The sequence below is a fragment of the Bombina bombina genome, chromosome 5, assembly GCF_027579735.1.
Source record: "Bombina bombina isolate aBomBom1 chromosome 5, aBomBom1.pri, whole genome shotgun sequence".
NCBI classification, from domain to species: Eukaryota; Metazoa; Chordata; class Amphibia; order Anura; family Bombinatoridae; genus Bombina; species Bombina bombina.
Genome location: NC_069503.1, coordinates 628176368 through 628203731, shown reverse-complemented (window position 1 = coordinate 628203731; position 27364 = coordinate 628176368). Strand labels below are relative to the sequence as shown.

The window sequence follows — 27364 nt, the reverse complement described above, 5'->3', positions numbered from 1 at the left end:
TATTTGAAAAGCAGCAATGTTAGCTTAGGAGCCAGACCACTTTTGGTTCAGCATCCTGGGTAACGCTTGCTGATTGGTGGCTACATTTAGCTACCAATCAGCAAGCGCTACCCATAACTGCAATGGAAATGCCGTACAGTGAGCTTCTTGACCTTATTGATATACGAAAATAAAAGATATAATTTTTAATAGCAGTAATTTTTCTGCACATTCAATAATCAAGGCTGTCTGATAAGGCAAATGAATTAACATTACAAAGACACATCACAAAATAAACATCCTCTAGTGTGTATGTATTTATACAGTATAATCCTTTCTCCCCTTTAGATGGAACAAAATGCTGCAAGAGATCTTGGTGATGAACTCACTAAAATGGTGGTACTGAAACCATTGGACAAACAGATCTCGGAACATAAAGATGTGAGCAAAGTTGTAATCCAGCTTAGCTCAATCATTTTATCACTGAAAACAGATGCAACAGATGTTCTGAACAGCTTCACCCAATTTTCTGGAATCTGGAACCAGGTGAGATTTTGGAATATTGTCATTGGTGAGAAGTTATTCAGAGTCTCAGATATCCAATGGAGCACATTTTTCAAGTTGGAGAGAAGCTCTACAATGCAAAAAATAAAATGCTAACCCCTGCAAAAGGGTTCTATACATAGTTGAAGTCAGCATGAGAGCAGCAATGCAATGCTGGGAGCTAGTTTGTTATTAGTGGATACACACATATGCTAGCTAGGTCTCTAGTGCATTTATGCTCTGAAATTCTTCAAGCAATAGTGAAATAATAACATATTCTAACACTTTAAGTTAAAGCTGCTTAAAGGGACAATAAAGTCAAGTTAAACTTTTATATTCAGATAGAACATGCAGTTTTAAGAGACTTTCCAATCTTACTTCTTTTATCAATTTTTACACAATTTTTTTATACACGCACTTTCACAGGGTATTTGTATCCTAGTTTGTGATTGGTTGATGGCTGTCACATGATGTAGGGGGCTGGCAAATGGGGGAATACAATACATTTGTCAGAAAAAAATCCACTGCCTTTTTGAAATTCAGAGTAAGTTCTAGTGAATTATCTTTTTATTATGCACTTGTTAATTATTCAATTCTACTGTATTCAGTGGTCATTTAAGTAAATATGGAAACTAACTGGTGCAAGTTTCTGCATTGGTCATCCCTAGGGACATATAACTTACTGACTGAGGACAAATCCCACACCTCAGTTGATGGACACTGAAAAGCTCCAAAGCATAAAGACATTTGAGATTTCAGCACAGAAACCTCCCTTTCTCAGAACTTAGAAAACAGATTTAATTCATTTTAAACTTCTCACTTTTAGATGTGACAAAGAAAAAAAAAAAGACATTTTCCAACCTTATAAGTACACAATTATTGATTGAATACGTTCTATATTATTGTTAATTGTAGCTGATCGAATTTGGTCACTGAAAAAGATAGTAATTATAAAGTAGTTTCTCTGGAGAATTATCAAATGTAATTATCAGAATTTTCTTAAACATTACAAAGAAAAAAAAACACTTAAAAATGTATTTGGTTTAATAAAAAATAAATAATATTAAGATTTGTTAATCATTTAAATCTACATGTACTGCCAAGTTACCGAATGTTTAAATACCCAGTGACAGTCAATATAATAATAATAATAATAATAATAATAATAATTATATTATTGCTATTTATTTTATAAATTAAAGTGGAATCTATTTATACACACACACATATATACAGTATTACACATACTTGTTTAGCATCTTGAACAAACAACCATTTAGCTTAGTTCATTGATAGGCAACCAATATAATTTAAAGTGCAATATATACGGCCCCTGAATTTTGCATGGTACAGTTAACACTTATAATGGATAAAAGTGATTATTGAATAATTTAAATACACTGCATGTGCAGAGTAAGAGATTGAGGACTAGATTACAAGTGGCATGTTATTTAATGCTCCCGCTTGTGCATTATCTATGCTCGAAGTAAGCTTTTTGAATGCGTCAGGTAGTGTGCGTATTTCAAGTTGAAAGTAAAAAGTTTTTGCACTCACGCTAAACCGACACGCAAAAGCCAAAGTTAGAATATAGCGAATGTGTTAACATATTCCCCCTTAGAAGTCAATTGAGCAAAAGAACCGGTAAAAAAAACTAACACTCTACTAGCGTGCTAAACCGATCTCATTTTCTCAAGTGCGCTAAGCCAACATGAAATTATTAATATTTCACATATAACAAATGTACCCACATATATATATATATATATATATATATATATATATATATATATATATATATATATATACATCAAAATACATATTTAGACATGTGTATGTATGTATCTCTTTTTTAAAGCCCTTTGCAGTCCTGAGGCCTCATATCTTTAAGTCCTTATAACTTTTTTGTGCAATATTTTTTTTAAAATACATTCTATTAGATAGTGTTATTATGAGTGTAACTGTACTTTTAAATGTTTTTTTTATGTGTTTTGTGACACTTTTTTGACTCGCGTAGCAGTTAACCAGAGCTCTAAAGACTCCCTATCTCGACCCACGTTTAACTCAATTGCGCTCCAGCGTTTACTTTCAACCTGTATAACCCGTGCTACTTCTGACACTCACAAACAGCCGTGATAAACCCTTTTCGCTTGCATGAAACAGTTAGTGTGCCACTTGTAATCTAGCCCTAAAGGGGGATAGGAAGTGAGGAATGAGTGTAAGTATTTTACCGGGTTTCAGTTTGCATGTTATCTAAAAGAAAGAATTTGGCTGAAATAAAAGTTTCTTAGGGCTGCATTATTTACTTTTTTACATACTTATAATAGTGGGTGTAGACATGTACCCTCAACTGTTAGCCTAGGTGCAAGCTTGTAAATATAACTTTGAAAAACACTGTTGTAGGATTTTCATTCCATGGCTGGGTCCTGAGATGTAGGAGATTGCATATGATTATAAGATATTTTACAAATATGTTATATTTTTTAGGATATAGAAGAAAAAGTGAAAGAGTTTTTGGATACAAACCCAGTGATGTCTGAGTTTCGAAGTCAGTTAAACTATTATTCGGTAAGTTAATGGATAGATGAATTAGCTACTGCCTAGGCATGCACCATATATGGTTTTTCATCCAAGCTTATGGAGATTTACTCTAAGGAATCAAGCTATGTGGCGCCTTCTCTACTTTTTTCTAGTATGGAGATTTAAACCTCTTTTTATGAAAAGTACATTTCTCCATTATGTATAGGTGCCATCATTAGCCAGAAATATCACATTGCAAACTTGAGTCAGAAAATAACCTGGAAGAACAGGTTAGGAACAATCTAATTGTGGTGTGCTATGTGTAAAAATTACATGTGTGCCCCATTTGTCACATGCACCTTAATTAGCAAATAATATAGATTAAAGTGAGGGTAAATCCATGCGTATAACAAATGCTAGGATTTAATATCACTAAAAATAAACATTAGTTTCTGTTATCGTTTGCTAAAAAACAATGTTAAACTCACCCTCTCTGTAAGGCAAGTATATCGCTAACTCAGCGAATTCGGACGCCCATAGCACAGCACTTTCTCCAATGAGGTGACGTTTCCACCTCTAGACCAATAGCCATGCTAGGATGTCAGTTGACACATACGGCTATTAGTTTAGAGGTGAAAACATCACCTCATTGAAGAAAACACATTGGTGTGGGTAGCTAGAGGCGTTTAGTTAACAATATACTTGCCTTACAGATAGGGTGAGTTTAACATAGTTTTTTAGGAAACTATGACAGAAACTAATGTTTATTTTTGTGATGGTAAATCCTAGCGTTTGTTATATGCTTGGGTTTATCATCACTTTAAACGCATACATGTATGGCTTAAAAATACAGAGTTTTTAAAATGTTTATAATAAGTAATAAAAACAACTTGAAGACATGTTAAAGAGACATCAAGCAGAAAAAATAAAATACTCTAATGTACTAGAGATTTTTTTTCACTATTGCCAATCCTGAGCTGAACACAACCAATGATTGTTGATTATGTATATATGCCACCCTCTGATTGGCTCAATTGCCATGTTTAGCTTCACATCAGAAGTGCATTGCTGATCTGGAGATTAATTCAACCATAAGTTTAACTCCTAAGTGGAGGTTACACACATAGCTTGGTTCAAGCAATAGTGCAATAACAAAATGCTTTAGTACGTTTTTATATCCCCTTTTACTACATTACTAGAAAATACTTTTAAAAATGTCAGGAACCTGTCTGTGCACTTTTTTTCTGGCGTGCATACATACTCATGCATAAAGGGAATATAGCTTAGGACAATGTTACTAGGGACACATTCATGTTTTATTTATCTTGGGTTATATTCTTTTTTCAACCAATAAAAGGAAATAAAAATACAACCTTATTGGATTTAAACACATTTTACAGAAACAAGTTAGAGAATAAGTAAACATATTATAGATACAATGTATACAAGGTTAATCTATTCTTAGTATACAACAGTGTTGTTGGGGTACCAACCGTGTATGTCAGGCTAATTATGTTTTCCATATCAAAACTTCACATGTCTAAGACCTAATGTTTGAACTTTTGATTGATGTAGTTCTCTCAAATAAAAGATAACCTCGGGTCATATTCTTATTTGCTAACCCCTGTTACATCTCTCATGTAACTCTTCTGTCTCTTGCTCCTCTACTTTCTGTCTTATTGTGGTGACCATGGTAGTCATCTTAGATTGCAGATGACACCAAGCATTGAGGAACATTGGAGGTGTCTGTGGAAATATTTTTATTCAAGTAGTACCACCCATTTAGTTTATCTTTTAAAGGCTTGATTATTGTTGAACGTCTTATTATTTTCCATATGTTCAAAAGACATGAAAACAGTGTTAAATATATTAATATTTTTATCAAATTACTGAAGTATCTCTTTTCATTTTGTCTAGCAACTGGAAACTGAGGTCAATGAACTTCCTGGTCACTGCATTGTAGGTTCAGTGGACTTTTCCACTGATTCTCTGAAAATGGCATTAGTACAGGAATGTCGTCGGTGGAAGAGAGTTATTGGATCTGCCTTGAATAAGAAAGCCGCTAGTGATATGGATGAGATCTATACATTTATTGATAATCTTAGTAAGAGGTTGAACAGGCCGATTAACGACCTAGATGATGTACGTGGAGCTATGGATGCCTTGAGAGAGATAAGGGACTCAGAAATTAAAATTGACATGATGATTGGCCCTATTGAGGAGTCATATAGCCTTCTGCTTAAGTATGACTTACTATTTCAAGATGGCAATGCAGAAAGGGTTGATGGACTGGCCTACGCCTGGAATAATTTGAACACACAGGTAATGATGGCTATTAACTTATTCAGAGATTTGTACCTTATATTGTACTTATAGTTCAATACAATTATACCAAATTTCTGTTTGTTTGCATATGAAATTATGTTTATTATTTATATTATATATTTTTATAGGTTGTCCAAACACAGAACTTACTTGTAAAGTTGCAGCCGGCTATGAAAACAGATTTAATGAATGGTGTGAAAAAATATCAAGTTGATGTCGCCCAATTTTATAAAGATTATGATTCATCGTAAGTATAATATCTGTAATCATCACAAACAATTTGCCATTATCATCAAGTAATCCAAGTAAATGTATATAATAAGAAAGCTAACTAATACCATCATACTTTGGTAAATACATTGCACACAGTTTTTTAATGAAATGCTAGTTAATTTTTTTTTTAAAATATGGCTTTCTTATAAGCAATTTTTCAACTACTATACATTAGAAATAATGTATACAGGGGATATTCTTATAACCTGACATTAAACTCAAAAATTCATTTTTATCATAATTATTAATAAAGCATACAACAAATATTTGACATGGAAAATAAAGATTAAGTTAATGCTATTTAAAATTAGAAGGAAATATGCTTGTCCATGGTTGATAGTCAAGTATGAATTGCTTACTCGCTAATAGAGACAACTTCTGCAATGCTATTAGTGGACAGGGACGGTCCCATAAGCATGAAAGTAAAAAGTAATTGTATTCACTACAAAGACATCCATTTTTCCATAAATTAACAACTGTAATGCATATTAACATACCATCTATTTGGTCCAAATTAATTAAATGTATCTTTGTGAAAATAAAAATCCATATGCAAGCTTATATAGATCATATCTTTCCTACATACAGTACATATTCAAGTATCTTTCTTTTGCATATTAACACATATTAGTTCCATAAGCATTTTCATGTGCATTACATACCACTTGTGAGGCACGCCATTGTTTTACAAAATTACTATACTAATGTAATCATGGGCATTGTGTATTTACCCAAACATGCTTATACGTAGGTTATCTGTTATATTGAAACATTAAAAAAAAAAAAACAGTTTGTACTCAGGTCTAGCTGCACCAGCAAAATGAAAACACGATTCAATTACCAGACTGCGTCTCTGTTACTGAACGAGATGGTGCCCTGTTGACTCTGATACTGAATTGTTTCTCTGCATGAATACATAATGCTCACAATTACAGCCTGAAATCATATTAACCCAATAATACTCCCTTCTACAATGCAGTGAGATTGTGGACCCTTTTCTGTAAACTGTAACAGCTTGACAAACATACATACTGTGTTCTGCAGACAAACTAAGTTAAACACAGTATGTGCCATTCATGTTGAATATTGTGTTTGCAGAGGTCCTGGAGTTGAAGGAATACCTCCAAGAGAAGCGAGTGATAGATTACAGGTGTTCCAGGCAACATTTGATGAACTGTGGAGGAAATATATTACTTTTTCAGGAGGAGAAGAACTCTTTGGCCTTTCATTGACAGGTAACTTTATATAATACCTCAGCAGAAACAATCTGTTAATTGAACACACAATTCCTTATGTTATACATGGTTATTTAAGGTTTTACAGCTACAACAGTGCTCTGAAATGTAATTAGAGTCCAAATATATCGAGTACCTTGTGTATTAGCAAAGGGCAATACATTAGTATTGTGTTTTTTCACTTTTGAGTCAATTTTGCTGCTTTTCCTAAATGCGAGTGGTCTCTTGCCCCCCATCAAAAATAGCCTGCAGGAAACCTTACTGAATATAGAGGAAACAGAAAAATACCTCACGGTGTAGTGCACATCATTATATTTTTTTTTTTAAGTGCCCAATTTCAGACAGTTTACCAATTACAGACACTTATATGCAGAGTGTTGCATAAAGATTGTAAGTACTAAAAAGTAAAATAAGTTACTTGTCAAAAGATGTAGCTTTATTTTTGTTACCAACAAAGGACTAGATTACAAGTGCCCCAATTGGCCTCAAACTTTAGTGTGAGGTTGTATTTTAATAATAATAAAAAAAGCATCTAAAAAAAAATATCATGAATCAGTTTTATGGGGTTAAATATGGCGGGTGTAGGGTGTTAGAAAAAACAAAACGGCACTGAAAAGTGCCTTTACATTGCGGTTTATGGGAACTGTGTGTTCCCTGTAAATATATATTTATGTGAACGTGACCCTTCATTTGAAAGAGGAGTTTGTCCCATTTCAAAAGAGATAGGGAGCCCATTCATGCAGCATGATCACTGTTTAATTGTGACCACCTTTACCTTATGGGGACATGAGATAAATCATTTGAAAGAGCAGACTACCCTCTTTTAAATGAGCGGTCTTATGTCACTGTAAAAAGTGCATTAAAGTCCCTTCCTCACCACTAATAACCACCACTAAGTAGGTACTTCTCTATTCTTTTTGATGTCATGACACTTCCGTGCGTTAGAAGTAGTGCACGTATTACAAGTTGAAAGTAAACGTGTTGAATTTAATTTAAAAAGAGTCAGGATAGAGCAACCTCAGAGCTGTACTGTACATGTCTAAATATGTAAATATATATATTGGAGATACATACATATACATGTCTAAATATATAAACACCCTTTCCTGACCTTCCCTGAGGTGGGTGATAGTGTAATGCTGTCTACCTGTTTTGTGTATGAAAACTATCCTCCGCAGAGTGGGAGTAGGAGGGGGGTTGAAATCAGGTATATAAGGGATGCCTGTATGACGCAGTGCCTCCACCTATAGGGGACACCCTAGAATAATAGGGTGTGGGGTCCTATAAGATTTTAGTACAAAAAGAAAACAAGTAATAACCACACAAGAAATCTTCAAATAAAATGTTGCTTTGATTATTATAAAGTGTTTAACCAATAACATACAGTGCAACAAATACAAATAATAATATTAATCACAATATCTTCTTATGACATCAGTATACCTTTTTTTTAACTCAGAAGTCCTTCATGAGCTCATGAAATAATAACATAACTGTTGTTGTAAAATACTTTGAGGTGGTGCTGTACAATGCAATTTCATATACTTAATAGAATTTAGTTGAGGTAATTATCCCTTGCTGCTTGTGAACGAAGCTAGAGAGCGCTGCTTGTGATCGATGCAGTGCTCAAGAAAACTTCTCCTCAGAAATACTGAATAACATAAGTCCCTACCTTATTACTGAATTTCAGCAATCCACTTGCCTTATACTGCAAAGTCAGTCACTCTTTTACTACAAACAGCTGCAGAAATCTCACAGTTATGCCCTTATGTAATGTAGCTTTATAAATCCAGTCAGTGTATTTGTGCAAACTGTTCAGGCAGAATAACTTATAGGATATTCTCTGGGTTATCTCTTTAATATACATCACACTCAGTTACTTCCTTATGTAATGCAGCTGTGCAATCCATTTAGTGTATTTATGCAACTGTTTAGGCAGAATAACTTCTAGAATATTCTCTGGGTTATCTCTTTAATATACAACAACTCTGCAGCACATCACACTCAGTTACTTCCTTATGTAATGCAGCTGTGCAATCCATTTAGTGTATTTATGCAAACTGTTTAGGCAGAATAACTTCTAGAATATTCTCTGGGTTATCTCTTTAATATACATCACACTCAGTTACTTCCTTATGTAATGCAGCTGTGCAACCCATTTAGTGTATTTATGCAAACTGTTTAGGCAGAATAACTTCTAGAATATTCTCTGGGTTATCTCTTTAATATACATCACACTCAGTTACTTCCTTATGTAATGCAGCTGTGTAATCCATTTAGTGTATTTGTGCAAACTGTTTAGGCAGAATAACTTCTAGAATATTCTCTGGGTTATCTCTTTAATATACAACAACTCTGCAGCACATCACATATGACTAGTATATCTTTTCTCTTGCATTTAGTTAACATGAAGTTATGGAGATCTTAAAACAGCAGATAATGGCTGACACTCACAGTACAAATAAAAGGTTCCAACTTCTGTCTGCAGCAGCCACATGTAGCAATGTCTGAACTGTCTCTGGAATCCATGCATTAGTCTGAATAACTTCTTTCAGCTTGGAAACAGCAACTTTCTTCCCCCATCTCAAAGTCTGTGCCAGCTCCACACTTCTCTTAACACCTAAGAAAATCTCCTCAGCCCTAACAACTCCTCCCTCTTCCCAGATGGCATTTCTCTTTCTCAATACAACTATTACAGCAGCCATCTTGGGTAAGGGCAAGGTCCTTACATACTCCCCCCCCCCCCAAAAAAAAAAACTTGCTGTCCCCAGCAAGGGGTACAAGAGCAACACATCAATACATTTTCTTTAGCAAGTCTACTAACAAAATCACATATTCATCATGAGTCAAATTATGGTTAGGGTATACATCTTTCAAAACACATCGTACAGCAGATGTTAGAGCAGGCAACAAGGGTTCAACATTATAACCAGGGTTTCCTAGTGTATCATATGTCAATTTCTTTGGGGGATGTCTCTTTCTTGCTGGTCTTTTCTCTCTATATGGACTTCTACTATCATAATGTATAGGGTTTGGAGATTCCCTATCTGGTATAGTACTATTAGGGAAGGATGGCATATCAGGTTCAGAGGTTGGTGCAACAGAGGAGGCATGCTCATCATTATAGGTCTCTCTTTGCAATGGAGATCTCATTTCAGGGTCCGATTGAATTGATGAGTCTTCATGTGGGATACTATATTCATTATTAATTGACATGCTTGGTCCTTGGTGCTCATGATATGTAACATCATGCTGGAATTGAGGTATAGGCAACAAATGATTCCGATGCCATGTCTTCACAACACCATTTTCATCTGCTATCTGAAAAACTGGAAGACCTGGCAATTGTCTGACTATTCTATAGATACTATTCCTCCATCTAGGAGCTAACTTGTGCTTGCCTGGTATCCCTAAATTCCGTAAAAGGACACGGTCTCCTAGTTGCAAATCCTGATGTTTTATTCTCTTGTCATATCGTTGTTTATTAGCCTCATTTAATCGAGCAGTAGCTTCTTCAGCTAACTTATAAGCTGTTTGTAAACTCTCCTGCAATCGCCTGACATACTGATAGTGACTCTTATGAGAAACTCCATCTGATGACACCCCTAACTGGAGATCTAAAGGTAGTCTCGCTTCTCTCCCAAACATAAGGAAGTATGGTGAATAAACTGTGGAATCATGTCGGGTGCAGTTGTAGGCATGAACTAGTGCTTCTACTTGACGACTCCAAGTTCTCTTTTCAGACTCTGGCAGGGTCCCTAACATATTTAGCAAAGTTCTGTTAAACCTCTCAGGCAAAGCATCTCCTTCTGGATGATAGGGAGAAGTTCTTGTCTTCTTAATTCCCAAAACATTCATCATTTCTTTAATGAGGCGACTCTCAAAGTCTCTACCTTGATCAGAATGCAGTTTCTTAGGAAGACCATAATGAATGAAAAACCTTTCCCAAAGAACTCTAGCCACTGTACTAGCCTTCTGGTCCTTTGTTGGGAAGGCTTGAGCATAACGGGTATAGTGATCTGTTACAATAAGAACATTTCCAATGCCACGAGAATCTGGCTCAATGCACAAAAAATCAATGCAAACAAGATCCATGGGGCCTTCACTTTTCAGATGACCCATAGAGGCAGCTCGAGTTGGAAGAGTTTTCCTCTGTACACATCTAAAACATTTATGAATGTAGTCTTCTACATACTCTCTCATCTTTGGCCAATAACATCTATCCTGCAAGAGGCCAAACGTTTCTATCCCAAGATGTCCGTGCTGATCATGCAAGGATGACAGAACAAGTTTTCTTAGTTTGGCAGGTAACACCAATTGTCTTCGATCTGGATGATTGTGGTATTTAACTACTCGAAACAGAAGTCCATCTTGAATTTGAAACTTATCCCACTCTCTATTTAGTGGACCAGACCATTCCCTAGGAATTCTCTTCAGTAAGTGTGGGCTATCAGTTTGAACAGCTTTTCGAAGTAGTCCAATTAAAGGATCTTGTTCCTGTGCATTTATTAATTCTTCAGGAGGTATTCGAGACCATCTGGCTAATTCCACTACAGATGGTTTACAATAATATACAGGCAGAGCTTGTGGATGACATCCCAATGAATCTACTGCTCTCAAATCTGAAAAAACAGAGGTTTTGTCTTTGAAGACACTGGTTTGGCAGAATACTCTCACACCAAGTGAAGGAATTTCTTCCCATTGAGAATCACCTGTTTGTTCTGGTAGTCCTGGTCGTCGGGGCATTGCATCAGCCCCTATATTCTTAGGCCCTGGCTTGTAACGTAACTTAAAAGTGTAATTTGATAGTGCAGCCAACCACCGATGACCGGTTGCATCCAACTTTGCTGTAGTCAAGATGTAGGTAAGTGGATTATTATCTGTTTGAACTTCAAATTCTACTCCATAAAGGTAATCGTGGAGTTTATCCACTACTGCCCATTTCAGAGCCAAGAACTCAAGCTTGTGGACTGGATAATTCTGTTCACTCTTAGACAAACTCCTACTTAGATAAACAACAGGTCTCAACCCTCCAGGGTACTCTTGGTGTAAAACTGCCCCCAAACCCACATAGCTAGCATCTATATGTAGCACATAAGGTTTCTCAGGATCTGCATAGGCCAAGACAGGTGCCTCAGTTAAATTTTTCTTTAAATTCTCAAACGCTTTGGAGCACTCTGATGTCCACCGAGTTCCCAAAGGAGTTTTTGCATTTAGTGGCTTTTTAGGATCATCTTCACTATGTTTCAGCAAGTCGTTTAGGGGTCGAGCTAACTGGGAGTATCCTTTCACAAATCTTCGATAGTATCCACAAAATCCAAGAAATTATCGAAGTTCACCAATGTTGTTAGGCTGTGGCCATGCGGTTACTGCTTCCACCTTAGCAGGGTCTGTAGACACCCCTTCTGCCGAGACCACATGACCTACATAGGTCACAGATGATTGCCCAAATCTACATTTCTCCGGACTTAACTTTAGGTCTTCTTCGTGAAGACGATCCAATACTTTCAGTAACCTTGTCTCATGTTCTTCCAAAGTACTACCAAATACAATAAGGTCATCTAGATAGACAAGACACTCACGTCCATTCATATCTCCCACAGTACGTTCCATTAGCCTTTGGAATGTGGCTGGAGCTCCACAGATCCCTTGTGGCATCCGTGTAAACTGATAGAATCCTAGTGGACAAATAAAAGCTGTCTTCTCTTGGTCTTCTTCAGTCATCCCTACCTGAAAATAGCCGGATCTCAGATCCAGAACACTGAACCAGCGGCTGCCATTAAGACAATGTAAAATCTCTTCAATTCGAGGTAGGTCATATTGGTCAGGTATAGTTCTTCGATTGAGAGTCCGATAGTCAATGCACAAACGTATAGACCCATTCTTCTTTCTAACCACTACAATGGGTGAAGCCCATGGACTGCGAGAAGGAACAATTATTCCAGCTTTTTCCATCTCAGCCAAAACGGCACGAACATCCTCAACATCACGAGGAGGCAATCTCCTAGAGCATTCCCTAAAAGGGGCAGAATCTGTTAGGCGAATGGTATGAAGCATATGTTTTGAACGTCCTACATCCATTTCTGCGGCAGAAAAAACTCCTGCACAGGCCTTCATAGCCTTCTGCAACCGCTCACATGCCTCCTTAGGCATTGTAGATCCTTCAAAGTTAAATTGTAGTTTTTCTGTTTCTGTTTTTGAGAGAGAGAAACATTTACGAATAGCCAATGATGAGTCTACTACTGGATAAAGATATCCCAAAGTCTGATTAAAATCAATACCAACAGGGTATGGGGACAAATTTTGGACCTTAACACTTAGCCACTGTGGTGGAGGCCCATCCTTTCTTCTGTGTAAGATTTCAGGTACCAAAATCCAACCCTGCTTGGTTGCCTCTTCATCTGGCGTTTCAAGAATAAAACAGTCCTCTTTGGGTCTGCCGTCAGGGTACACCACCAAACATTTTAACTCTTTCATCCCTCCTGGGGAAATGTAAGTCACTCCGGCAGAACGGTTGTAGCACTGACCAGCATATTGTCTCAAAGATATCTTTTCAACCTCCTGACGTAAAGTTGGGTGTAATGACTTGTCTATGTCTTGCCCCCCAACCTCCATCATGAATTTCCGTAGCAAAGATTGTACATATTTTGTGTTGGTCCCTAGAATTATAGGGGCTTCGGAATCTTTGCAGGTTTCTGGGCAGATTAAAGCCTTCACTTTCATGGGGTATATCATACTAGTATGTAACTGGACTATACTAATGACTACAGTGACAACTCCATCAACAGCACACCTATTTCCACCCACACCTCTTAAATCAATTTGAGAGGGAGGCTTGATTTTAAGATGTTTAAGGTAAGTATCATAAAAACTACGATAGATTATGGTGCACTGAGATCCAGTGTCCAACAGCGCCTGTGTAGAAATCTTACAAACTTTTACTCCAATAAAAGCCCTTGGCCCAGCTACATAATCTTCAGATAAATCAAAGGAAATATCAGTCATTCCCTTCTTCTGAGGGACTGTAAGGCTTCCCAAAAAATCACCAGCATATGAATGTATTTTGCTGGGGCAATCCTTTGAGAAATGGCCTATCTCCCCACAAGTGAAACAACTCCCTTTTGGTCGAGTAGTATTTTGGAGTTTTACAGGTAGTTTTGCTCTCTCCAACTCAGCCTTTACTTGGTCAGGCAGTCCATTCTCCATTAGCTCTTTCAACAAAGAATCTGCATTTCTGGAGTCTTCTAATTTTTTTTTAGTCTCACTTTTACCTATGCAAGCTTCGCCAGACTTATGCACAGTGTGGAAACTCATTTCCTCTTCTTGAGTCCTTATCATAGGCATAAGGGCCTCCAATTCTTTTGGTGCTTGAGAGTGCAATTGGGCTCTAAGAAAGATGGCTATTGGGTGGTCTGTTATAATGCCACGAAGGAACTGATCTTGCCTCCGTTTATTCATATCTTGTCGGGTCACTACCCCTTTTCGAACCAATAATACAAGCTGCTCATGTAATCTTAATAGAAAGTCAGACATCTTCTCTGTCTCTCGCTGCTTAAGTAACCGAAACTTATACAAGAGATCTTCTGGATCTTCAAATAGACTATATAAGGTCTTTAAGAAAGAGATTAACTCTACAGCAGTAGCTTCACGGTGTTCCTCTCTATGGTGTTGCAACAATACTTGTGCTGGTGGCCTAACACTTTCTAAGAGGCGGACACGCTTCACTGTCTCTGGGCAACTCCATTCTTGCAGCACCATGTTAGCATGATCACACCATGCCGCAATACCCTCCTCTCCTAAGGGTACAGGAAGGTTTCCTGAAAATATCTTTAGTTTCCGGTAACTGTATGTATGTGAGCTGTCTGTGATGCTTGTAGCCAACATCTTCAGAACTTCAGATAGACTAGACTCCATATTAGATTCATTTTGAGATACTCTAACACCCTGAACTTCATTTTCCTTGACTATATGCAGTTCTGATTTTATGGCATAAATGAGGGGTAGTCTGACTGAAGGTAGCCCTAGTAGCTGTAGCTCAGAGGGGTTGCGTACTTCTAAGAAACATTGGTTGGTGTCTATTAATATGCTACCCCAAGTGTCATCTGGTACTCTTTTGAATGCTACTATCTTAGGGTACTCTCTTAGTTGAAGTGCTCTCTGGAGTGACTCACATAGTTTATCTCAACTGGTTCCTACTGGTATCCAAGTCACAGCCACTGCCTGCTCAATTGGTACCTTTTTCTGCATTGCCCACTCTCTCACCTCTTCTAATTTTAAAAGATGCATCTCTTCTGATTTTGCCCCGCCTCTCGATCTCAGCAGTGCCTCCATCTGTAACACCCTTTCCTGACCTTCCCTGAGGTGGGTGATAGTGTAATGCTGTCTACCTGTTTCGTGTATGAGAACTAAGCCTCCGCAGAGTGGGAGTAGGAGGGGGGTTGAAATCAGGTATATAAGGGATGCCTGTATGACGCAGTGCCTCCACCTATAGGGGACACCCTAGAATAATAGGGTGTGGGGTCCTATAAGATTTTAGTACAAAAAGAAAACAAGTAATAACCACACAAGAAATCTTCAAATAAAATGTTGCTTTGATTATTATAAAGTGTTTAACCAATAACATACAGTGCAACAAATACAAATAATAATATTAATCACAATATCTTCTTATGACATCAGTATACCTTTTTTAACTCAGAAGTCCTTCATGAGCTCATGAAATAATAACATAACTGTTGTTGTAAAATACTTTGAGGTGGTGCTGTACAATGCAATTTCATATACTAAATAGAATTTAGTTGAGGTAATTATCCCTTGCTGCTTGTGAACGAAGCTAGAGAGCGCTGCTTGTGATCGATGCAGTGCTCAAGAAAACGTCTCCTCAGAAATAATGAATAACATAAGTCTCTACCTTATTACTGAATTTCAGCAATCCACTTGCCTTATACTGCAAAGTCAGTCACTCTTTTACTACAAACAGCTGCAGAAATCTCACAGTTATGCCCTTATGTAAAGTAGCTTTATAAATCCAGTCAGTGTATTTATGCAAACTGTTCAGGCAGAATAACTTATAGGATATTCTCTGGGTTATCTCTTTAATATACATCACACTCAGTTACTTCCTTATATAATGCAGCTGTGCAATCCATTTAGTGTATTTATGCAACTGTTTAGGCAGAATAACTTCTAGAATATTCTCTGGGTTATCTCTTTAATATACAACAACTCTGCAGCACATCACACTCAGTTACTTCCTTATGTAATGCAGCTGTGCAATCCATTTAGTGTATTTATGCAAACTGTTTAGGCAGAATAACTTCTAGAATATTCTCTGGGTTATCTCTTTAATATACATCACACTCAGTTACTTCCTTATGTAATGCAGCTGTGCAACCCATTTAGTGTATTTATGCAAACTGTTTAGGCAGAACAACTTCTAGAATATTCTCTGGGTTATCTCTTTAATATACATCACACTCAGTTACTTCCTTATGTAATGCAGCTGTGCAATCCATTTAGTGTATTTGTGCAAACTGTTTAGGCAGAATAACCTCTAGAATATTCTCTGGGTTATCTCTTTAATATACAACAACTCTGCAGCACATCACATATGACTAGTATATCTTTTCTCTTGCATTTAGTTAACATGAAGTTATGGAGATCTTAAAACAGCAGATAATGGCTGACACTCACAGTACAAATAAAAGGTTCCAACTTCTGTCTGCAGCAGCCACATATAGCAATGTCTGAACTGTCTCTGGAATCCATGCATTAGTCTGAATAACTTCTTTCAGCTTGGAAACAGCAATTTTCTTCCCCCATCTCAAAGTCTGTGCCAGCTCCACACTTCTCTTAACACCTAAGAAAATCTCCTCAGCCCTAACAACTCCTCCCTCTTCCCAGATGGCATTTCTCTTCCTCAATACAACTATTACAGCAGCCATCTTGGGTAAGGGCAAGGTCCTTACATATATATATATATATATATATATATATATATATATATATATATATATATATGTGTGTGTGTGTGTGTGTACAGATGTATCTATGTGTGTACAGATATATTTATGTATAACAAAAAAAAGGAACTCAGCACACCTCAATTTAGCAAAAGTGTAAATGCAATTTATTATAAAGTATCTAAATACAATTCTATGGTATGAATCCACAACTTTCAGTCCATCCACACATGCAAACCACTTTCATTCATAAAACAATTGGATTCAACCCAGGCGTCCCTGGAAGAATCAGCCAAGGCTCTCAGAAAACCGCTATTTATGTCTTAGAAAGTTCATATAGATGAAAAAATGAACAGTCCCTTAGACATGCAGAACTTTCACAGTTATTTTGAATATAAAATCTTTGATGCAATTTTTCAGATATAGTTGCTGTAAAAAGATTCTTTTCGATTACAAATATATCTTCTTAGGCATGAGATTTGAATAACATTTTGAACTCTGTAATCATTCCCTTGTTCAGCATACACCTTTTTATGATGAGTATAAGCACATCCTTACAGCTCACTGAACCGCTTGTCGATACAAGGACTTTGATGCAAAAAGATTACAGAAAAGAGCCGTTGTTCCATAAAGACATAAGACCGAATCAAGTGTTTGTTCTCCCGTCCGCACGAGTGGATAAAAGTCGGGGGCATCTCCATTTATTCAAAAGGATATGAAATCGCAAGTATTATAAAGCTAATTAACATGCATGTTCTAACTGGCCAGCTTCTATACTAATACAGACGCAATACAGATGATTGGTGATACACTTGCTGATTTAACACACATTTATGGGTTAGTGCAGAACAAGACAAAAAGCCGTTAGTTCATCCAGCATATGCATTCAACTTTATGTTAACACTCAATATACTCCAAGGCTCTTTCCAAGTTCCCCTCTTTAAACCACACTTGCGGTTGGGTAGTATTCAGCCCGGGTATCGGTGCTTAACTATTCTAACAGTTCATGTTGTAACATATGCATAAAGTTTCTAACACTTCCCAGTATTAGAGTGTTAATGAATTATAGCGTCTCTAATGTGGTAGAAGCCGTGTGTTAAATCAGCAAGTGTATCACCAATCATCTGTATTGCGTCTGTATTAGTATAGAAGCTGGCCAGTTAGAACATGCATGTTAATTAGCTTTATAATACTTGCGATTTCATATCCTTTTGAATAAATGGAGATGCCCCCGACTTTTATCCACTCGTGCGGACGGGAGAACAAACACTTGATTCGGTCTTATGTCTTTATGGAACAACGGCTCTTTTCTGTAATCTTTTTGCATCAAAGTCCTTGTATCGACAAGCGGTTCAGTGAGCTGTAAGGATGTGCTTATACTCATCATAAAAAGGTGTATGCTGAACAAGGGAATGATTACAGAGTTCAAAATGTTATTCAAATCTCATGCCTAAGAAGATATATTTGTAATCGAAAAGAATCTTTTTACAGCAACTATATCTGAAAAATTGCATCAAAGATTTTATATTCAAAATAACTGTGAAAGTTCTGCATGTCTAAGGGACTGTTCATTTTTTCATCTATATGAACTTTCTAAGACATAAATAGCGGTTTTCTGAGAGCCTTGGCTGATTCTTCCAGGGACGCCTGGGTTGAATCCAATTGTTTTATGAATGAAAGTGGTTTGCATGTGTGGATGGACTGAAAGTTGTGGATTCATACCATAGAATTGTATTTAGATACTTTATAATAAATTGCATTTACACTTTTGCTAAATTGAGGTGTGCTGAGTTCCTTTTTTTTTTGTTATTTGTAGATGGTAGAATTGGAGGTTTTACTAAACTCTTGCACCCTTTGCAAGAGTTTGTTATTTGTAGATGGTAGAATTGGAGGTTTTACTAAACTCTTGCACCCTAAATATATATATAATCTTTTACTTATTTTTTCGACAGTGGATAGAATGCTTTAGTGGTGCTGTGATTAACTATTTATTAAATAGATATATTTATGTATTTCTCTGTATATTTACTGTACATATTTCACATTTGAATGTTCTTTAAATAGGGTTATATGTTCTAAGTATTTTTATATAGATATTCATATATCAGAAGATGGGTACACTGTAGTCATAAAGGGATGGACATGGTCAGCAACAATACTCAGGTAGGCCGTGGCATTTAAACGATGCTCAATTGGTACAAAGGGGCCCAAAGTATGCTAAGAAAATATTCCCCACACCATTACACCACCACCAGCCAAATTCTGATCCAACCATCTGAATGTCGCAGCTGAAATTGAAGCTCATCACACCAGGCAACATTTTTCCAATCTTCTATTGTCCAAGGTTGGTGAGCCTATGCAAATTCAAGCCTCAGTTTCCTGTTCTTAGCTGACAGGAGTGGCACCCGGTGTGGTCTTCTGATGATGTAGCCCATCTGCTTTAAGGTTCGACGTGTTGTGCGATCAAAGATGGTATTCTGCATACCTTGGTTGTAAAGAGTGGTTATTTGAATTACTGTTGCCTTTCTATCAGCTCGAACCAGTATGCCCATTCTCCTCTGACATCAACAAGGCATTTTCGTCCACACAACTGCTGCTCACTGGATATTTTCTCTTTTTCGTTCTTTGTAAATCCTAGAGATGGTTGTGCGTGAAAATCCCAGTAGATCAGCAGTTTTTTAATACTCAGACCAGCTCATATGGCACCAACAACCATTCCACGTTCAAAGTCACTTAAATCCCCCTTTTTCCCCATTCTGATGCTCAGTTTGAACTTCAGCAAGTCGTCTTCACCACGTCTAGATGTCTAAATGCATTGAGTTGCTGCCATGTGATTGGCTGATTAGCAATTTGTGTTACCAAGCAATTGAACAGGTGTACCTAATAAAGTGTTTGGTGAGTGTGTATATATACATATATATATATATATATATATATATATATCTACCTATATATAATCATATATAAATATATATATGTGTGTGGGTGTGTATAGATATATATTTTAATAAACAAAACATCAGCTATATGTAGATATATGTATTTATGTATAAATAGAACATATTCTGTTATGTTAAGAACATTGGATTGTGAAATATTAATATTTCATGTCGGGTTAGCGCACTTGAGAAAATGCGATCGGATTTGGGTGCGAGTAGGGTGTTATGTTTTTCTAGTTTTAGCTCTTCATTGAAGTCTATGGCAAAATACGTTAACGCGATCGTGATATTGTAACTTCGTTTTTCTGCGTGCGTCTGGTTAGCTCTGGAGTGAAAATGTTTTGCTATCAACTTGTAATGCGTGGGGTATCCGACGCACACAAAAAGCTGAAGTCGAGCTTAGTAAGCACGCGAGCGGGATCGATAATTAGTGCTCCATTTGCTATCTAGCCATTAGTTGTAAGAGTGTCCCTTTCCCAAGACAACAATAGACTGTTGTCTGCAGTTTATGAGTAACATAGTTGAGGACAATATGTTTTTCAATGGCAATTAAGAAATTAAAAGGACAAACAAAATGCTCTATATGGTTAGCTTGTTGGTTAATACCGTTACAGAGTAAAATGCATAGTCAGTCAATCACCTGGCATGTTCCTATACCTGATCAGGATAAGGATGATGGCACAAGTAGTAGCAGAATAAATCTGTATTCTCCAAACAGTAATTGTATCCTGATCTGGAGGATCAGGAAAGTTTATGGGTGGGAGACTTTGATTATGTTTTTGACCCATTTTAAATTTTTTCTAAAAATTGTATTTTTACTTGGAAAGTCCCCTTTAGTTCACTTGAGCTCACATTTTGTATTTACTTTGAATCCCATTATTGCTTGAAAATAATTGTATATGCCTTTAAAGGGGCAGTCTACACAACAATTGTTATTGTTTAAAAAGATAGATAAGGCCTTTACTACCCATTCCCCAGCTTTGTACAACCAACATTTTTAGATAAATATACTTTATAACATTTAAACCTCTAAATTTCTGCCTGTTTCAAAGGCTCTATTGACAGCCTCTTAATCACATGCTTTTGTATTTGCTTTTCACAACAGGAGACTGATAGTTCATGTAGGCCATATAGATAACAATGTGTTCACGCCCGGGAAGTTATTCAAGACTTAGCACACCACAAAACTAAATGCAACTTAATAGATTTTAATTAGTCACATTCATGTGATCAGGGGGCTGTCAGAAGATGCTTAGATACAAGGTAATCACAGAGGTAAAAAGTGTATTAATATAACTGTGTTGGTTATGCAAAACTGTGGAATGGGTAATACAGGGATTATCTATCTTTTAAAAAAATAAAAAATCTATTGTAGACTGTCCCTTTAAGCTTTTTAACAATTGTGCATAAAGGGATCGATTTATTAATGGCTTTCGCCCGACTTTCGCCCCCCTACGACTGCAGGCTCTTACGAGAACCTGCAGTCCGCATTTATGAAGCAGCGGTCATCAGACTGCTGCTTCCCTAACTTCTTCGCCACCTCTAAGGTGGTGAATTTCAATCTCCCTGGTCCCGGAGATTGACTGCGCCTCTAGGGGGCAGCACTGCGGCGGACAGGGTCGCATATGTATGGCCCTGCCACCGCAGCTTGATAAATCGACCCCTAAATATAAAGCTGCTGATATATTTATTTTCTTTTTAAAGATTTTACTCCAATTGGTCAATGACTTTTACATTTTGTTTTTAAAGCAAACAGATATTCACTACAGCTTTGCTTTGCTTTAGTATTTTTCATTATGTCATTTGTTTTTCACTTACCAGAAAAAAAGATGATTGTATCTTAAAGTCTGCAGTTAAAGTTTTGAGATCCAGGATTTTTTCCCCCACATAATTATTCTGGTTATCTGAAATCTCTCCAGTGTAATTTAAGATAGGAATAACTATCAGGAAAAATAATTACCTTTGGGAAATCTGTTGCTGTTCTCATTACATAGATAATTTTAAGTAACTTAGTTAAAGTTTAAAAACAAATGCGAAGATTAAATAAAATAGATTTTGTGTTTTTTTCCTTCTTCAGAGTATACAGAGTTGCAAAGGATTAAACGTGAGCTAGCTTTGCTTCAAAAACTTTATGGACTTTACAATGCAGTTATAGACAACATCACTGGTTATTATGACATTCTTTGGACTGACCTTGACATTGAGAAAATCAACAATGAGTTAATGGATTTCCAAAACCGGTAAGTAAGGTTTTATATTAAAAGTGTTTCAATTAGAGAAATGTCAGATATTTATAATTTTGCTTTGTCCTTGTAACCATTAAATCTGTTCATTAGTAACTATTGCATATGTTACAATTCCCATAAACAGTACATTCAAATCCCCTAATACAGAATTATTCCAAAATCGAAACTTTTTAATTCATATTTGTTTAAAAAAATAAAATTATTAAAAACTATCGTTCCCCCCACACACATAATTAAGTCTCAAATTTCTCTGCTTGAATCTTTTTTTTTGTGTGTTCTAAAATACTAATGCTCCTGTATATTTATTTAAAACAACTTTTAAAGGGACAGTGTACCCCAGAATTGTTATTGTTTAAAAAAGGTAGATAATTCCTTTATTACCCATTCCCCAGTTCTGGATAACCAACACAGTTATATTAATATAATGTTTACCTCTGTGATTACCTTGCAGCCTCTGCAGACTGCCCCCTTATTTCAGTTCTTTTGACAGACTCAGGGCCGTCTTTAATATTGACTGGACCCTGGGCAAACATTTTCTTGCCCCCCCCCCCATGCAATTTTGCTCTCCGCCCCAACATCGCAAAAAACAACTAAATCAATTTATGTTATATATTTTTTTATTATTATTAGCCCAGCGGTGGGCTAATCATTTAAGAAAAAAATGAAATAAATTGCAATATGTGATACTGGACCTAAGCAGTACGTAAATAAATATATAATATCCTCCACTGTGGATTAATTTAATATGCTTTTGAATGTGATTCTGGTGTGAGGTTAGCTGGTTAAAGAGATTTAGGGCAGCCAACAGGAGTAAAGCAAGGTAAAGAATGAAGAGGAAGCATGGAGGTACAGACAAATATAGGTTTACTGACTGGAAAAGCAGAACTGCTATGGGGAGCTGTAAAATTTGAGACAGAGAGAAAAAAAAACCAAAACTATAAAAATAAACCTTACCTTAATGTGTGAAGTATCAGCATGACACTATACATCAACCACAGCAGCACATGTCACTTCTTTGCTAGGAACAAGTTCCCTCTCACCCTGCACTAGACAATGCTTAATGGGGGAGGGGCGTGTGTGCACTCACTTATTCTTCCCACTGACACCTTTCTACAAAGCACTGTTCCCCTAACAAACTTCAGTTAGGTGATCTTAGGGCAACAGCAGAAAGAGCAGGGCTAAAGGGACCAGCAGACTGGATGCTGTCTGCCCAAGGCTGCATGGATATAGTGTGAGACGAGTCACACAGCCTCAAGACTGGAGAGAGCAGTGTGTGCAGCTGCACAGATGCTCAAATCCTCACGTGCCTGCCACTCCAGCTTTCTGCTGCATGAGCCTACAGTCAGCCCTACCCAGAAACAATCCCCACCACCAGAGCAGTTACCTGGTAACAGTGGTAACCCCAGCAGGACCTTTTCTGATACAGTGGTATTGGCTGGATGCCGAGTTAGAGCTTAGCATTCAGTGCTGAACAGTGCACATCTAAAACAGCACATGGCACTAACTTGGCATGTCACATGACACCGGCACAGTCTTGCAATGTTTCTCACAAATAAATATAAGCAGAGAACTTTTGACTGTGACAGTATTAGGGCTGACTGTGTGTCCCCCCATGTCACATGACATAAGCAGTCTGGCATGAACCAAAAAAAACTCTTGGGCCCCTCAACAAAGACTGGGCCCTGGGCAGCTGCCCCTTTTGCCCTGTATTAAAGATGGCCCAGGACAGACTTGCATTTTAGGCAATCAGTGCTGACTCATAAATAACTCCACAATGTTATCTATATGGCACACATGAACTAGTACTGTCTAGCTGTGAAAAAGTGTCAAAATGCACCGAGATATGACGTGGCGTTTAAAAATTAGCATATGAGCTTACCTAGGTTTATCTTTCAACAAAGAATGCTAAGTGAACAAAGCCAATTTGATGATAAAAGTCAATTGGAAAGTTGTATAAAATTGCATGCTTTATCAGATTCATGAAAGATTTATTTTGACTATACTGTCTCTTAACCTTTCTGATTACAGTACTGTTCTGTCTTATGATGGTACTATGTATAGAAAACTAACAAAAGATGTATAAAATTACATTTAGGCTTGCATGTATAAGCTGTATTATGAAATGTAAATATTGCTTAAATTATCTAAGATATTGTTTACACTTGTTCCCATTTTACAGATGCAAATATACAAATATTCTAAAACCCAAACTATTCTGAAATCCAAACCTTTACTGGTTCCAAGCAGTTTGGATAAAGGGTTTCCTACCTGTAATATGCACAATGCACATGTGCCAGAGACATAAAAAGTGCCTTAAAGAACTGAATTTATAATTAATGTGCACATAATTAAGGATGACCCTTCTGTTCTTTTATTTTGGCATTTTCTAATCAATTGCAGATTGTACTAGGGACAAGTGTGACATTCCATCAGGAGGACTAGGATTCTATTGTTTATAAGAGGGATAGACTCATACATTTCCCTAAGGCAAAATCCATGATAAAAGTGTATAATCTACTTAAAGGGACATTAAACCCCTCCTGGAGGGGCCAAATGCAAACTAGATTTTTAAATTTGCTGCAATTTGTGTAAATCAATGTTTCTCAACTTCGTCCCTCAAGTACCCCTAACAAGCCAAATTGTCATGGTATCTGAACCAGTGCACAGGTGAAATAATCAGCTTGTGGGTGAGAGCAGGTTAGTAACCATGGTTACTGATCAGCTGATTATTTCACCTGTGCTCTAGTTCAAATATTATGAAAATCTGTCCTGTTAGGGGTACTTGAGGATTGGAGCTTAATTAATTAATTTATATATATATCAATAATTTGTTGCTTGCTTTTGCTGTAAAATTCCGCTGAATTGTCTGCTTATTCTATTTTGCTTCATTGAGACTGTAGTGCAAAATTCGACACAGTGATTGTTAGATCAGGTCACAAGCTCATTTACAGGTCATGTTAATTGGCCACAGCAAAGGAGACCAGGAACATGAATTCCACATGGCTTTTCAATAGGTGGATACAGAAGCTGCTTGCACATTGTTCTAATGAAATGACAAGAACTTTGCTTTATTTAAAGGGACAGTCTACACCAGAATATTTATTGTTTTCAAAGATAAATAATCCCTTTATTACCAATTCCCCAGTTTTGCATAACCAACACAGTTATATTAAATATACCTTTTACCTCTGTGATAATCTTGTATCTAAGCCTCTGCAAACTGCTCCCTTATTTCAGTTCATTTGACAGACTTGCATTTTAGCCAATCAGTGCTGGCTATTAGGAACTCCAGTGTTATCTATATGAAACACATGAACTAACACCCTCTAGTGGTGAAAAACTGTTAAAATGCCCTGAGATGAGAGGCGGCCTTCAAGGGTTTAGGAATTAGCATATGAACCTTCTAGGTTTAGCTTTCAACTAAGAATACCAAGAGAACAAAGCAAAATTGGTGATAGATTTGAAAATTGTTTAAATTGACATGCCCTATCTGAAAAATTAAAGTTTGTTTTGGAGTAAACTGTCCCTTTAAGACAAATATTGGTACCTTGTGCACACTCCCACATCTCAGTGTACTAATTGATTCCTACTGTATTGTGCACAAGCTTGATTGACAAGTAATAAAGTGCATGGTATGTATGTACTGTAAGGTTGAAATTCAAAAAGTCACCAAGGATGAAATGTATACAAATTTACTTTTATTTGAAGAATCCATAAAAACAGGAAACAATAGATCCCAGGGGGGGAAACAGATGATACGAGAGGGGTAAGCAACAGGCTTACGCGTTTCGGCCAAGAAGGGCCGTAGTCATAGCCTAATAGTTACAAATCTGAACTCCCATTTTAAAAGGATTAAGATAATCTGATTGGCTAATACAGATACACCACTCTCTTAATTTAAAGAAACATACATTTTATAACAATATAGTAATCAAATGGCAACAATATTGGTAACATTGTTATAAATGAGTTACTTAAACTTTTAAATATTTGATAGAATAGATACAATAGATAACCAATGTAAAAACCGATAAAAGGAGCTACAGGATAATGCATAATACCGTGAATCAATGAATATACAACTATATAAACACTGTATATATAAATGATATAAGTACATGCATGGATACAGCTGATATATTTACAAATGTATAGATATATAAAAACAGAGGTGGAAATGAATATAAGAACATTATGGAGATTATTCCCAGTAGTTGATCAGATCGTAGTCTGAGTTAAGACCACTGGGGTATTGGGTATTGAGTTTAAAAACCCAAAACATCTCACGTTTATTAAGTAGCTTAAGTCTGTTTGTGCCAGATTTTTGTAAGGAAACTTTCTCAATTACACACCACTTGAACATACTCAGATCGCTATTGTGTTTGGAAACAAAATGTTGTACAATACGTGATGTAGATTTACCTATGTGAATGGTAGAGAAATGTTCCCTTATTCTAGAGGACACGTCCCTAGTGGTGAGACCAATATATTGCAGATGGCAAGCTTCACAGGTTATTAAATAGATTACAAATGTGCTGGTACAGTTATGACAACCATATATCTGGTAGGTCTCTCCAGTGACCATCGAATTGAATGTGTTAGTAATCTGTGCATGGTCACATGGTTTGCACTTTCTGTGCCCACAACGAAATATACCATGATGTAGTAACCAGGAACTCGTATGCCTAGGGCTGACACTTGTAAGTTTAGTTGGTGATACAATGTTGCCAATAGTCTTACATTTACGATAAGAGCATCTGAGGCCCTGTTTAACAGTGTTTTGCAGTTTGTCATCAGCAGAGAGTAATGAAAAATGTTTTTTAACAATTTTGCAGATCTCATCATACTGAGCGCTATATTCAGTTACAAAGGTGACACCCTTGTGACAATTTCTTTTGTTAGATGAATTTTCTCTCAACAGTAAATTCCTATCGATTCTATCAACTTCATTTCTAGCCCTATTGATAACCTTAGGTGAATAGCCCCTGTCCAAAAGTCTAGTGCTAAGATCATTTGCTTCTTGTACATATTCATGATGCTTAGAACAATTTCGCCTCAATCTGACGAACTGGCCTTTCGCCACCGCATGGGAAACATGTGGAGGACGACAGCTAGAGGCCTTAAGGAGAGTATTACCCGAAATTGGCTTGCGGTAAACCTTTGAGTGTATAGATCCATTCGGATCAGCAGTCAATTTAATATCCAAAAAATGGATCTCTTTCTCATTAAACTCAAAGGTGAATCGCAGACCAATCTGGTTACCATTAAGAAAAGCCACAAATGCCTGGGCCTGTTCAAAGGGGCCATCCCAGACGATCAAAAGATCATCTATATAGCGTTGGTAA

At 36.8% G+C, this 27364-nt stretch overlaps 1 protein-coding gene across 1 annotated transcript in view; it reads left to right on the top strand.

Moving 5' to 3' along the window:
• Positions 1-27364, top strand: part of LOC128661578 (dynein axonemal heavy chain 5-like) — a 671317-nt gene that overhangs the window by 124673 nt on the left and 519280 nt on the right. Inside the window, 6 exon segments of the mRNA XM_053715820.1 lie at positions 328-525; positions 3007-3087; positions 4957-5361; positions 5493-5611; positions 6736-6872; positions 21851-22013. Coding sequence (XP_053571795.1) covers positions 328-525; positions 3007-3087; positions 4957-5361; positions 5493-5611; positions 6736-6872; positions 21851-22013 — 1103 coding nt within the window.